The 13,695-nt window shown below is 38.1% G+C and overlaps 1 protein-coding gene across 1 annotated transcript in view; it reads right to left on the bottom strand.

Moving 5' to 3' along the window:
* LOC119421101 (meiosis inhibitor protein 1) overlaps nt 1–13,695 on the bottom strand; it is a 98,168-nt gene that overhangs the window by 36,142 nt on the left and 48,331 nt on the right. Inside the window, exons 18-22 of the mRNA XM_037688498.1 lie at nt 10,962–11,118; nt 7,020–7,170; nt 4,000–4,182; nt 3,673–3,801; nt 1,061–1,250 (exon numbers count right to left, since the gene is read on the bottom strand). Of these exons, the coding sequence (XP_037544426.1) occupies nt 1,061–1,250; nt 3,673–3,801; nt 4,000–4,182; nt 7,020–7,170; nt 10,962–11,118 (810 nt within the window). The remainder of the gene's footprint in view (nt 1–1,060; nt 1,251–3,672; nt 3,802–3,999; nt 4,183–7,019; nt 7,171–10,961; nt 11,119–13,695) is intronic.

The raw sequence follows: 13,695 nt of genomic DNA, 5'->3' as shown, positions 1-13,695 counted from the left end.
TGACAGTCAGTTTGACAAGACTAAACCTTTGAATCAGGTACCAAAGCAGTGACGTCTCTTAGGCACTTTCGAAGCGTCGGACATGATGGCTTTTGCCAAACAAATCAAGCTCTGACACAGAGCTTCAGAAACACTTTTTTAAATACATGCACCAGAGCTTCAGCTTCAGACGGTCCATCACTAGTCGTCACTCTCGCTGTCAAGTTTGTCTACTCTGGGTGAAAACAGCGTAAATCATCATTTTATCTGCTGTATTACATGTCACAGTGTAGAAACATTTGATTAACCCCGAAAGGATATTGAGTAGTGGCAATAAAGTTTCATAAAATTTTTTATAAGCTTTAAACAGTTAAGATGGGCATAACTGGGACAGACAATCAGTCGCCTTTTATCTGATTCATTCAAAAATAAACTACAGTTAATGTAAAGATAAAATGATTTCTATGTGCTTTAAATTTTGTTATTTAACTCAGATTAGCTCCAACAGAGATGAGAAGGTAGTTTAAAGTATAGTAGAATTTAATTTAAAAAAAGTTGACATTTTGGATCACACAGCATGTTCTGTAAATTTTGAAGATCAACTTTAAATAAAAGAATCTACTACAGTTTTTCTACGTAAGAGGGGCCAAGATGGTGTAGAGGTAGGGCAGCCAACTTGGGACCAGAAAGTTGCGGTTTGACTCCCCGCCAAGTCCACAAGTTGTGGTGTCACAGAGCAAGACACCTAATCCCTAATTGTTCCTTGGGCGCCTACATAGCTGCCCACTGCTCCACCTGGGTGTATCTCAGGTGTGATGGGTTAAATGCAGGGAACTAATTTCGTCATGGTATGGGAACATACAATGATGACAATACATAGCACTTACTTAACAGCAAAGGAAAAAGAACTATTATCCCTACAAGAATATAGAAAATAAATTTTAGTCTTCAATGTGTTTAATTTATTCTTACCTCATTTTACTCTCCTTGTTGGTTTTTCTCCTCTTTAATATGGGTTATCTTTTTTAATCTTTCTGCAAACACAAATCTCTAAAGATTTTATGGTGATTATGTAACATACCCAGTGCAGTGAGATCATGTTCGAGTCCACTGCCCATGCTCTCCACACTGATTCTTTGTAAAGCCTGGAGCAGGGCTGGTCTAAGGCTTGCACACAAATCAGTTGTATATTCTCTGCTTCCATGCAAAAGAGTTTCAATTACACTCAGAACTCGCTCTGCGAGGGGAGTCTCTCTGGTTATCATCATGTCCTGTAGTAAGAAAGAGTAGACAGTCTTGGTATAAACATCATGTTAATACAGTCAATCAGTTAGAAAGATGAAAGACAATACAGTAGTCCCTCGCTTCTTCGCGGTTTGACATTCGCGGATACGTTATATTGCGGTTTGTCAACGCACATTGACATAGTTAAAAATAAATACATAAATTGTACAGGAATCATGATTGGCAATTTTAATATTACTCATGTGATTGAGACAGTACTGGATACAGTACTGTACAGTAAATAGTTAACAAAAAATAAAAATACTTTGGACAGGCAATGCCATTTTGTAGTTTTTTTTTTTCAACAAGCCTATACTGTATCCCCACTCATAACAACCACATTTCCCAGAAGCCCACAGGGCCCCACCCAGAAGCCCCAATTCCTTCTGCTGAAAAACTAGAGGGAAAGTTTTGATCTGATCAGAAAAATTTGGCGCATATTAGTGACTTCGGCACCCAGCGGATGCAGAGAGCCGCACGGAACCCACCAAACCGGACCAGAAACAGCGCAGAACCAGACCTCCAGACCCATTGGTGAATCAGAGTTGGTAGCCTGCCCACAAGGACTTCTGAGAGGAGACGTGCACCGCCGAAGGTCTGGCGCTCCATCCGGAGCTCACCGGGAGTTTGGCGGCACGCGTCCTGCTCAGAAGTCCTCGTGGGCTGTACCAGACATCCAGAACCATTGGTGAATTTTGAGAGCTCCTAGCTGGCCCAAGAGGACTTCCAAGCGGGGATGTGCACCGCTGAAGGTCTGGCGCTCTATTTGGAGCTCACCGGGACTTTGTTCCATCTCTTTCAACCGGCCGACGTGGCCCTCCGAGCAGGCCATACTGGTAAGTAAAATTTAGTAGCTACATATACAGTACTGTACTTATGTTGTTAAAATGACGTAGGTTTAAGAGTTTAGAACATTGCAAGAGTGACAAGATTGTGTTTTAGGATTCGTGCACGACACTGAACACCAGGAATGGTTAAAATGATTTATTGATAAATCGTTGCTGGTGGGGGTTTGATCCCGGGCACGGGTCCGATCTTCACAGTTGAGTTAGAGAGGTATCCTTTAGATGGTTCAGCAGGATGACGTCATGGGCTGTGAGCAAGCAGCAGCAGAGAGCGAACAAGCAGAGTCCAGTTTTAGGGGTAATCCAAGGGCGAGGTCCAGTGAAGCAGGCTTGGGTCAAGAACCATTGGGCAGAGATCGAGAGAAGAAAGAGGGCAGAGAGAGCGAAGTCATGATAATCACAAGCAGAGTCGTTATTGTGGTCAGAAGGCAGAGTCCAGAACAGGCAGGGATTAGGAAAGGCGAGGAAACCAGAAGACAGATGTGGGATCAAACCAGGAGACAGCCAAAGCTATGGCATAGACGCTGGATAAACACAAGGTCTTCGATAATCTGGCACTGAACGACTGAGAACATGGGGCTTAAGTAGTGAGCTGAACAGGTGCATGGAATCAGAGCTGATTGTTGTGGAGGAATGGAGCAGGCATGGTGAAGAGTGGCTGCAGCAGAGCATGAAGTAGGATAAACAAAAACATGAAGGCATAGATGAAAGCAGGGACAAACAGGGATTTATGGCACGAAGGAGCAGAAACTAAAAGGTGGGGCAGAAATGTGACAAAGAGTGTGGGAAGGGTTTCTAAAGCCTTAAAATATATATAATTACTAAAATAAATAAATGTCACTACTTCGCGGATTTTCACTTATCGCGGGTGGGTTTGGAATATAACACCTGCAATAAACAAGGACTACTGTTTAGCTATTTTTCATTATAAGGTATTGTTTTAAGGGTCAAGAATCAACAGTTCAGATCTTCTGAGGTGGGGTTCTGCGGAAATGTAATGAGACATTAATTTAAATGAACAGTTTAACTCTGATCGGATTAACAAGCTAATGGCTAGTAGGATCAAGATCTAAGTGCTGCTGTCTTAAAACATCTAATCTCAAACGTTTCAAAGCAGTTTGTGCAAACACTATTTAATAAACAATTGCAATGCAGCTAATTTTATATTACACAGTTATTCTGACAGAAATAATTTGACATAATTGCAGGATGTGTCCCAAGATGCAAAGGAAGTTCTACGGCTAGCTGCTGCCATTTGTTATTGCAGATAACCACAAAATTCAGCGCAAAAAATATGCAATGTGAAACTGACAACCGTGTAGTTACAAAATAACTTTCGATTAAACAACTTTTAGATTTTTGAGCCTGACATTGTACAAAGAATGTAGCAATCAACTTTGGTGCTAGCTCTGCTCTGACTAGCCATTAACCCATTGATCCAATCAGAATTTAACTCTTTTTCTCCTAAATGAGGCTGTTCAAAGAGCTATACAGCACAGATAAGGTAAGATCTTAATTAAAAACCCTACTTGAAATGATCTGAGCTTTCATGTAAAGGTCTTACCATGAGGGTCAGTATGACATCTGGGTACTTTTCAAGAACAGCCAGAAGCTCTATGGTTTCTGTGTCTGGTTCCTGATTGTGCGTCTCTGCTTGACTTTCTCCCTTTTCAGCAATCTCCTGCAAATCTGCCTGCAACAAAAATAAATAAATAAAAAATATAAGCAACCTTTTCATCAGTTTGGATTATATAAATGAATAAAAAAAAATCAACCAGTTGCCATGTTCTAGACCATTTCAAACTTGCTGTTGTTAAAAAAAAAAAGGAAGAGTTTTGACAAATGTTTAAGATACAGGTTAGAAAAAAGTTCTTGCTTTGTTTGCTCTTACCGTGGTCTGCTCTGTATTCCTCTGGGATTTCTTGGTCAACCAAAGCTCCAGGACCAGGGGACCAAATCTTTGTGCTAATTCCCGATATCGACAGATGAAGTGGAGAAGTGCAGGATGGTGAGTATAGATGGAAGAAAAACTTTGGCAAGAGGAGAGTGCTTTGCTGATACAACTCAAAGGAGCCTTAAGAAAATGACAGTAAGGAAAGACTGATGAAGCTGAAGCGCTCTCATTGAGATGTGTAAAACCCAGATAAAACGTTTGCAGAACTGATTAGATGCAAGACTCAGATGGCAAGTTTTCCTCAATTCAATTCACTTTATTTATATAGAGCCAAATCACAACAGAAGTCATCTCAGGGCACTGAACAGAAACATTCATATATAAAAATAATAAGATAAAACTATTTATCAGAGAAGCAGACTGTTTTGAGTTTAACTTCATCACAGACTGAAACTCTCATCTTGAGCAAGCATGAAGGCGACAGTGGAAAGACAAAACTCCCTCATGAGGAAGAAACTTTCAGCAGAACCAGGCTCAGGACAAGCATCCATCTGCTTCAACCAACTGGGTTTAATAGGAACAGATACACAATGGCAGGTCAAGAATCATGTTAAGATAGAAATAGTATCAAATGAAAACATTTCAATTTTAGCAATTCATTTAAGGAAATGAGGTCAATATGTCCTTTAGTAGTTTAAGTTTAAGGCAGCATAACAAGCCAACCCTAATTATAGGATTTATCAAAAAGGAAAGTCTTAAGTCCAGTCTTCAAACTGGACAATGTGTCAGCCTCACGGACAGAAACTGGAAGTTGGTTCCACAAGAGAGGAGCCTGATAACTGAAAGATCTTCCTCCCATTTTACTTTTGGAAACTCTAGGAACTGCAAGTAAGCCTGCAGTCTGAGAGAGAGAAGTGCTCTGTTGGAAAAAAATATGGAACAATAAGATCTGTAATATAAGATGGAGCTAGGTTGTTGAGAGCTTTGTAGGTTAAAAGTAAGATTTTGAATTCAATTCTGGACTTGGCAGGGAGCCAATGGAGAGAAGTTAAAACTAGAGAAATATGATCTCTCCCACTAACTCCAGTTAAGACTCTGGCTTATTTAGCAGAAAGCTCATATTAAGCACTTTCAGAGAAGCTGTTTTTGAGGTGAAGCAGCACATATTGAGATGTTCTTTGTTCTGCTTAGCTTTAGACATAGAAAAGGATTTAACTAGATTAATATTCTTAGCTCTAGTATAATCTAAAGAACTACACAGCCTTTGCGTCTGAAAATGGATAACAGCTGTTGAGCTGTGATTCTGAGTATTTCACGCCTTTCACTTTAAGTGGTTTTTGTATTAAATCACACACAGCAATTTAGCTCCTGATCTTGCTGTTTTTTCTCTACTAACATAAAAAAACCATCAGGCACTTTCATCTTGATAAAATCTGAAAACATTAAAACCACATTGGTTGCCTTTGAATGAGTTGATATTAAAGTCACGTAATTAGGGCTGAGTCACTGAACAAAAATAAAATGAAAGTGGATTAAATAAAACAGACAATTTAACTAAGATAGGGAGAAAAACATTTAACATGAAAGATTGCTTAATTAGGTTAACATTCTGAAATGCAGATTATCTAAAAGAGTTTGAGGTTATTTTGAAGGTAGTATTTAATAAAAAAATTCACTTTTTAATTTTTGACTCAATAGCATATTTTTGAGTTTGTTTCATTTAAATGTCTTCTGCAGGTGTCGCCACACTGAACAAACTTGAATGAAAATTTAGCATTTGTTTTACACCAGATGCCCTTCATGATACAAACTGGGCTAACACCTGCAGCCTTAGGATTACAAGACCACGGCACTGACCATCATGCAAAAATAGCTTGGAGCTGAAATGTGATGAAGACATTACAGCAAACAAATTTTTAATCTTTCCAATCTGTCCAGCAGTTATACTACCAGTTTGGTTCTGCAGTAATTTAAGCATAAAACTTGAAATTATGCCAACAGAGGGATCAAAATCAACAGTACATAGCTGAAACATATCTGTATTTGAAAGGAAAAATCTGTGTTTTAACTAGCATGTTAGTCTTTCTGTGGTTTGATGGTATTGAGAACTGTCAAACTGTTTGTTCAAACATTGAAGTGTTTTGTTTTTGCAATAGGCTACGATACACCCCACAGAAGTTAGATCTTTTAAAATCAGATGCAAAGATGTTTAAAAAGCAGGCTTTATAACAATGTGTTGGTACTATAGTAAGTAGTGGCATTTTGCAACTGTCTCAGCTCTCACCAGTACTACACCGCACTGGCTTAAGTTTCTTTCAGCTGCTCCCTTCTTCAGGGGTAATCACAGCGAGCGGACTCAAAGGAAAAATTTGGCAATTGTTTTACACTGGATGCCGTTCCTGACGCAACCAGGGCTCAAACCCACAACCTAAGGCAGAACTATTCACCTAAACTGCTCAGGGGCCACAGTTACTGAAAACCAGAGTTTCAGGGGCCGGACATGCAGCAATTAAAGTCATTATGTAAATAAACCAAGTATTACAATGATCTGTTACCTTTTAAATGTGTTTATTTTGTTGCATTGAATCATAAATGCAATAAACAGAACCCAAACCTACCCCCCCCCCCCCCCCACACACACACACACACACAAATAAATAAATAAAAAAATGGTTGGTGGACCGGACTGAAGTCGTGCGAGCCAGAAGTAGCTGCGGGCCACCAGTTAAATAGCCCTGATCTAAGGGTTTCAAAACTGTGGCACTAACCACTGAGCTTCCGCAGCCACGTTTTAATATAATTGTTTTGTATTTAGACTAAAGCTTGACATACTGTAGATATTTCATTAAGACCTTAGGAAACTATGTTAATTTGTGATAAATGTTTTTTGTTTTAAGCAAAAGCAATAAATAATCATGAAAAGGTTTTCCTAAAAATCCCGAACCAAAGCTAAAGTGAAACAATGCTGATGCAATACTTTAGTGTGTTGCAGTGTGTTCTGTTTGTTGATGTGATACCCTGTCAAGACTGGGGCTCTTGTCCTGAGTCACGGCCAACAAATAGAGGGAAGAGCGGAGGACAAAGAGAGGCAGCACTGAGTCGCTCTGCTCCTGCACTGACTGCAACATCACCACCACACTGGAGAACACGGCCTGGTCTGGCAGCAGCCTGAATTACATACACACACAATATATAATCAATCTTACATATGTACATTCACATCTGAACCAATGAAAACACACAAACAGCTGTGCAATGGTGTAATGAGAAAAAGTAAGTCCTACTATGAATGTTAATGTTAAAAAAACTAGACCAAAGTTGACTTTTTAGTTCAGCAGATAACAACGTTCTTTGTTTCACAATGGGACACGAGGTAAAGGTGCAGGACTTATAGGTTTCACTAATATTTATCAAAGAATGTTCTCTGTTCATTTAGGGATGCATTCTTCTGTGACCCTTTTAAACTGTGGGGTACCTCAAGGCTCCATTTTAAGACACATTCATTTACCTTGAAGTTAATTTTCAAAATCACAACATGGCTATCAGAAATATTTTCCTGTTAAAAAGTCATACTACTATTCAAACCTTGCTAATTTGCATTTGATATACAAACATAGATGGAAATAAACTTCTCTAAACAAAACACAAACAAAATTAAAAACTTGTTAGAATAATCTAATCTTAACAAATACGTTAATACTACTCTTATGGTCACTCATTTATAGGAACATTTCCAAAACTAGGATTTTAATTTCAAGAAACAGAGTAACACAGCCACAGTGATTCTAAAAAGTATTCATTCCTTTGGATGTTTTATACTTTTATTGTTGTCATTAATTAATCACGGTCAATATTAGTTGGTCATTTAGACAAAAAAGGACTTCTTCAGTGTCAAAGCGAAATAAAAGTTGTTCCAAATAAATAAAACGTGTTATGTAAAAAAGGTGACTGCATAAGTATTCACCTCAATGAAGTGACTTCTAATTCAGCTCAGAGAAAAAAAATTACTGAAAAGTCCAAGTCAGAGGATGAACAAAACTGTGAATAAATAAATAGAAGGAATATGGGATGAGTAAATCTAACAAGGGCAGGCTGTCTTCACAAACTGAGTGACGGTACAAGAGAGAAGTGAGAGAAGCCACAAGACACCTATGAGAACTCTGAAGGAGTGAGGTGAGACTGAGACTTCAGCAGGTGAGACGGGTGAGAATGAGCATACAACTGTTGCCTTGGTTCTCTTTCATAGCATTCGTTTCGTGTCTCACATCCAGGGCTTAATTTGAGCCAGATCCTGCCGGAACAGAATCAGGGAACTCTCTTATTTTGACAGGGTGTGTTCCGGTAACTGTTTGCTTGGATCCGGTAACGTTCAGGCTTACCAATAATAAAGTTATGGACAAATGACTGCCTTGAACAAATAAAACTTATATTGGATATGTAAACCGAAAATAATTACATAAACACCAATTTTAAGCACATCATACGATCTGCCTCTTCAAGTGAAGTATTTTCGCATCTACCCTTAAAGAAATCTCCACCCCTACAGGAGTGGTGGGGCTAAGTGCCGAGCAGGAGCCCACAGGCAGCTGCAGGGCAGGCACCTGGAGGTTTCACATGTGGAGTCGGACAACTACGAGCAGGGACAGTGTTGGGCTTGGTTCCAAGCCCGACTTACTTGACAGTTCCGTCAAGTAAGGGGGAGTGGGGGGAGGATGCTTGACAGAAGCAGAGTGTTTACAAATGTAGGTAAACGTAAATGTTTAACAACCATTTAAAATACCCAAAATGCAGATAATCGCATCTACTTTATTAAAAATTTTCAGGAGGAGGAGGACCCCCCCGCCCACGTGCCGCCTGCTATTTGCGTTCCAGCATCGATCGGTTTACAAATTAAGGCCTGCTGACATCATTCATGCTTCTCAGACAATCGGAGTTACGACAGTAATGTAAAGTTCTTCACAAGTCTAAGTTTTATGAGAGAGAGGCAAAAAGAAAGCTACTGTTGAAGAAAACATTAAATCTTCACCGCAGTCTCCAATTTTTTTTAGACAAAATGTTGTCAATTTTTATTTTAAGTGTTCTTCAATTAGGACTTTCAGTGAATCCTTGTTTAAGAAAAAAAAGCCACTTTTTTTTTAATCAACAGTGGCTTCCCATTCATTTCAATTATAGGTTTAAAATTGTTCTGCTTGTTTTAAGTCTTAATGCTAAAACAAAACTTTCACGTTTGAATTTCTGCCCCTTTACACTCCAACCAGAATTCTGAGGTCCAAAAAAAAAGTGTTTTGAGACCCTCCCAGATCCAGGCTCAAAACCAGGGGTAACAGAGCCTTTTTGATGGTGGTCCCCAATCTGTGGAAGAGCCTGCCTCTGAAAGTCAGAGCTGCTCAGACCATCCATCATTCTAAATCACTGCTAAACTGATTCCCTCACGCTGGCTCTTACGTATAGTTGAGCAGAATAATTTCACTTTTATTGAGCAAGACAAATTGATTGATTTGTTTGTAACTCTTTTTATTGTGTTTAGGCTTTATTAAGGTTCTTATTTATTGTTGATGAATTATTTATTTTACACCTTGAAAAGCACTTTAGCTGTCTTGAAATGTGCTGCGAAATACTGCAGATGTTGGCGTGCCTTGTTAAGACAAAGGTAATCATTCACAGGTCCAAATCACTTGTACACACCCGAAACCCTTCAACAAAATGTAAATCCTGATGAGGATGAGGCTTTCTCGCCTTCCTCTGGTAGTTACGCTGAGGCAGGGATCAGCAAAGGAACAGATTTTCTAGGAGGCCAGCAAACAATTTTTGAAGGGAAAAAAGGTATTTAAAAACAAAAAAAACCCACCGTAATCAGCTAAATCGTGCCTGGTATTTTAAGTTGCACCGTATCAGCTGAACTTGGCTGAATTGCTTGCATTATGTTGTGTCTTTTTGTCTTGTATTTTTATGTCATTTCAACCATTGTAATAAACCAAATTTACCCCTAAAGGACAATAAAAATCTGAATAGAACTTTCCGCGGAACAAAGTTTAATAAGATAATCTTAAATGGTTGCAACTCTGTATCCCAAAGTATTGTAAATATGGATGCTAATTTTTGAACATATTTATATGAACTTTCAAAAATTGATTAATGTTATATTTGTGAGAGAAGTTAATTATATATTAATTAAGACATTTCATACAACTTCTGTGAATGTGTAGAAAGGTGACTTGTCATGAAGTATATTTACCTGCACTTCCATTAATTAGTTGGCAGCAAAATTAAAGCTTTTTAAAACTAATATCGTTCAGACAGACAAAACTAAAAAATGAGTTGTGCTGCTGCTCATTTTAATACTACTGCTACTGTTATTAAGACTGTTGCTGTATTTGTAATGGCTTGTTTGCACCTTGCATATTGCTCAGGACATCCTTGTAAAAGAGATTAATAATCTCAACGGATTTCTTTCCTGGCAAAATAAAGGTTTAAATAAAAACAATATATACAAGTACAAGCACTAAGCAGAACAAGTTTGGGGACGTTGTACTTTTTTCCCTATTGATCTTCTTAACAAACTTAATACAGTGCAACCAAGAGGAAACACATCAGCTACCAATCAAGTAAATGACTTTCCTGATCAAAGACTTATTTTGTTAAAGTGCTAACAAAAACAGCTTTAGGAGAGCAGTCAGTGCTCCTGGATCAAATAACTCTTGATTTATTTTACTAAACTAGCCCGTAAAAGTGAATGTTTAACATTGTGATGAAATACATACTAGACCATAACATTTCAATAAAATGACCAACTTTTGGCACTTGGTACATGTTAAAATTGTTGAAGTTTCTAGTTTTCATAAGTAAGAACTTCCATCCCAAAAAAAAAAAAAAAAAAAACACACCACCAAAGTGTTTACTCATGTCTAAAACGTGGATGGAGCAGACATCAGTGAAATTGTTTCTGTGTGCTGTATTACCTGTCTCCATGCTTTAGAGCCAGGTAAAGGAAGAGCACCAGGCAGTACTTGGTGTCTCTTGGTTCTTGATATTCACACAACAGAGAGGGCCAGTCTGACAGATGACAACACAGAGAGGAAAGGCTGGACTGCAGAAGATTTTTCACCTCCTCAAAATCTGGGAATGAGCAAGCAAACAAAGCAAAAAGGTCTGAATAATCACAAATATAAAAATATGAATTAATATAATAAACCAAGAGGCCTTCAGGCCTTTTTGAAGACAGCTATCATTTACCCACTTTGTGTATATAATAAAACCAAAGATAAGAATGTACAATTAGCTTGTTCTGATTCCTCACTTCTATAACTAGAAATGAGTATTTCTTGAAAAATCACAACGTTTTTTTAAAAATATCTCATTTATACTCAAGAGTGAGTGATGAGGATAAATCTGAACTACCAGCTCAATACATTTTACCTTAATATCTGTAAAATTATAGCCATTTTTGTATTTTCTACGGCTCATTAGCAGTAGCAGCCATCATAAATTGGGGTGACTCTCAAAAAAGTTAATCAGTTGCATGTGCACATGCAATGACCGCCTTCGCTTAGGTTTATTAAAATACAGCCAGTGGTCAATTAGATGTTTTGATGAAAGACAAGTGCACACACACAAACAAAGCAATGACATGATTGCCCATCTTTCAAGGTGTTGGCTAAAAATAACCTGTGTTGTAAAAAATATTAGATTACTATTTGTCAGTGACAGGACAATAGTGACATTGTTGCTTAAAATCAATCTGTCAGATACAGAAATCATAACAACAGCTTTATGAATTGTTGATGAATTAATTATATCCACTCATAACAAGAAGTTAATTTAGATTTTTAAAAGTATAATGATTGTACAGTTATCAGAAAACAAAAGACCAATAAAATGTTGTTTTTTCCCCATCTGAAAACTGATTTTCATTTCACTCCCTCAGCTTTTCACAGTGACAAGTTTCAACAAAGATGTCAATCTTTTTTTTTTTCAACAAATGACATACAGGTATATGTAAAGAAATAACAAGATAGATGATGCAGAATATAAAGAAGAGAATGACAAAGAAGCCATAGGAGATTTGGGACAATATTCACTAGCCAATACCAACATGAGGTATGAAGCCTCAAGTAAGTCTGTGAGAACTAAGACAAAGTAAAGTAAAAATGAGAAGAAATGTAATACAAAAATACAAATGAAAATTGAAGAAAATGGAACCAAGACAAAAGTAAGGTGCATTAAGCTAAAAACCCAGAGCAAATTAAAATGGACAATCCATCCATCCATCCATTATCTTTTACCCGCTTCTTCCATTTTGGGTCATGGAGGTCGCTGGTGACCATATCCAGCAATCACTGTGCGAGGGGCGGGGTACACCCTGGACAGGTCTCCAGTCCATCGCAGGGACACAGAGACAAACTAGACAAACAACCATTCACTCTCTCACCCACACCTAGGGACAATTTAGAGTTACCAGTCAGACTAACATGCATGTTTTTGGTCTGTGGGAGAAAACCGGAGTACCCGGAGAAAACCCAAGCACGAACGGAGAAAACATACAAACTCCACCCAGAAAGGCCCTCGAACCAGGATTTGAACCAGGGACCTGCTCGCTGAGAGGCAGCAGCTCTACCAGTTGCGCCTTCGTGCTGCCCTAAAATGGATAATGTGACTAAAAAAGAAGAAATAACTTGGGTAATTCAGAGTCTGATATAAAATAATAATAAAAAAAACGACTAATTACTACTCCTATATAGTATTGGTTATTGGAGCAGCAAAATATACACAGAAAAAAATATTTTAAAACAGATATGAAGAAGAAAAGTTTTGTGCAGAGTTGTCAAAGAAGACTGAGTGAGGAATTGTCACGGTTTGTGGAGGTGGAATGTAGGAATGCAGAATAACACCAGGAGCTCAAAAGAAGAACAAAAACTGTGAAACCAAACACAAAGGGCTCTCATGGCAGCAACTACGAACAAAATAACTTGAGGAGAACACGGAGGAGAACGGACCATGGTGTAAACACACAACAACACACAACACAGCTTGAATGAGGAGTGAGGTGAAGCTGAGGGACTATAAGGACCGGAGCTGATGAGAAGAGAGGCTGCAGCTGCGACTGAATAAACAGAACAGGTGCAACTGGGCAAGGCAGACTGACTGTGGAAAAGCACAGAGGAGAACACAGGTAGGACAGAACAAACCAAACACAATGAAAACACAAAAATACAAGAAAATAAACAGACGAGAGGAATGCAGCAAAGACCAAAAATGTATTTAAAAAAAGAGGAAAACATAAGGGACGAGAAAAAAGCAGTAAACTGTGGCTTTTTGCTTCCCGCCTAAGATTTCAATATTAAAAAACAAATAGAAAATAAAAAAGAAGCATTTTCTTAAATATTCTAACAGCTAAATGATAATAAACAAGAACTTGCAGATTCAATAAATCAGTCATATAAAAATATTAAAGAACAAAACATCTGCATAATCAAGAACAGACCATAAGGGCTAAAATATATACTGTAGTCTTAAATAAGAGCTGCTAAGCAAACATACACCAAAAATATGATGGCAATATCCAAAACAAAAAGCATGAAGAAAACAAGTAGGAAATGAAACAGTGACAAAAAAGAAGAAAATTGCAACGAAAAAAGTGAGCAAACAGAAGACTAGATCTGCCAAATGTATTATTAACACTACAATAAAAACACA

Source organism: Nematolebias whitei, chromosome 15 (assembly GCF_014905685.2).
Source record: "Nematolebias whitei isolate Nwh7 chromosome 15, NemWhi1, whole genome shotgun sequence".
NCBI classification, from domain to species: domain Eukaryota; kingdom Metazoa; phylum Chordata; class Actinopteri; order Cyprinodontiformes; family Rivulidae; genus Nematolebias; species Nematolebias whitei.
Note: the sequence above shows the minus strand (reverse complement) of the source record. Positions and strands in the feature narration are given on the sequence as shown.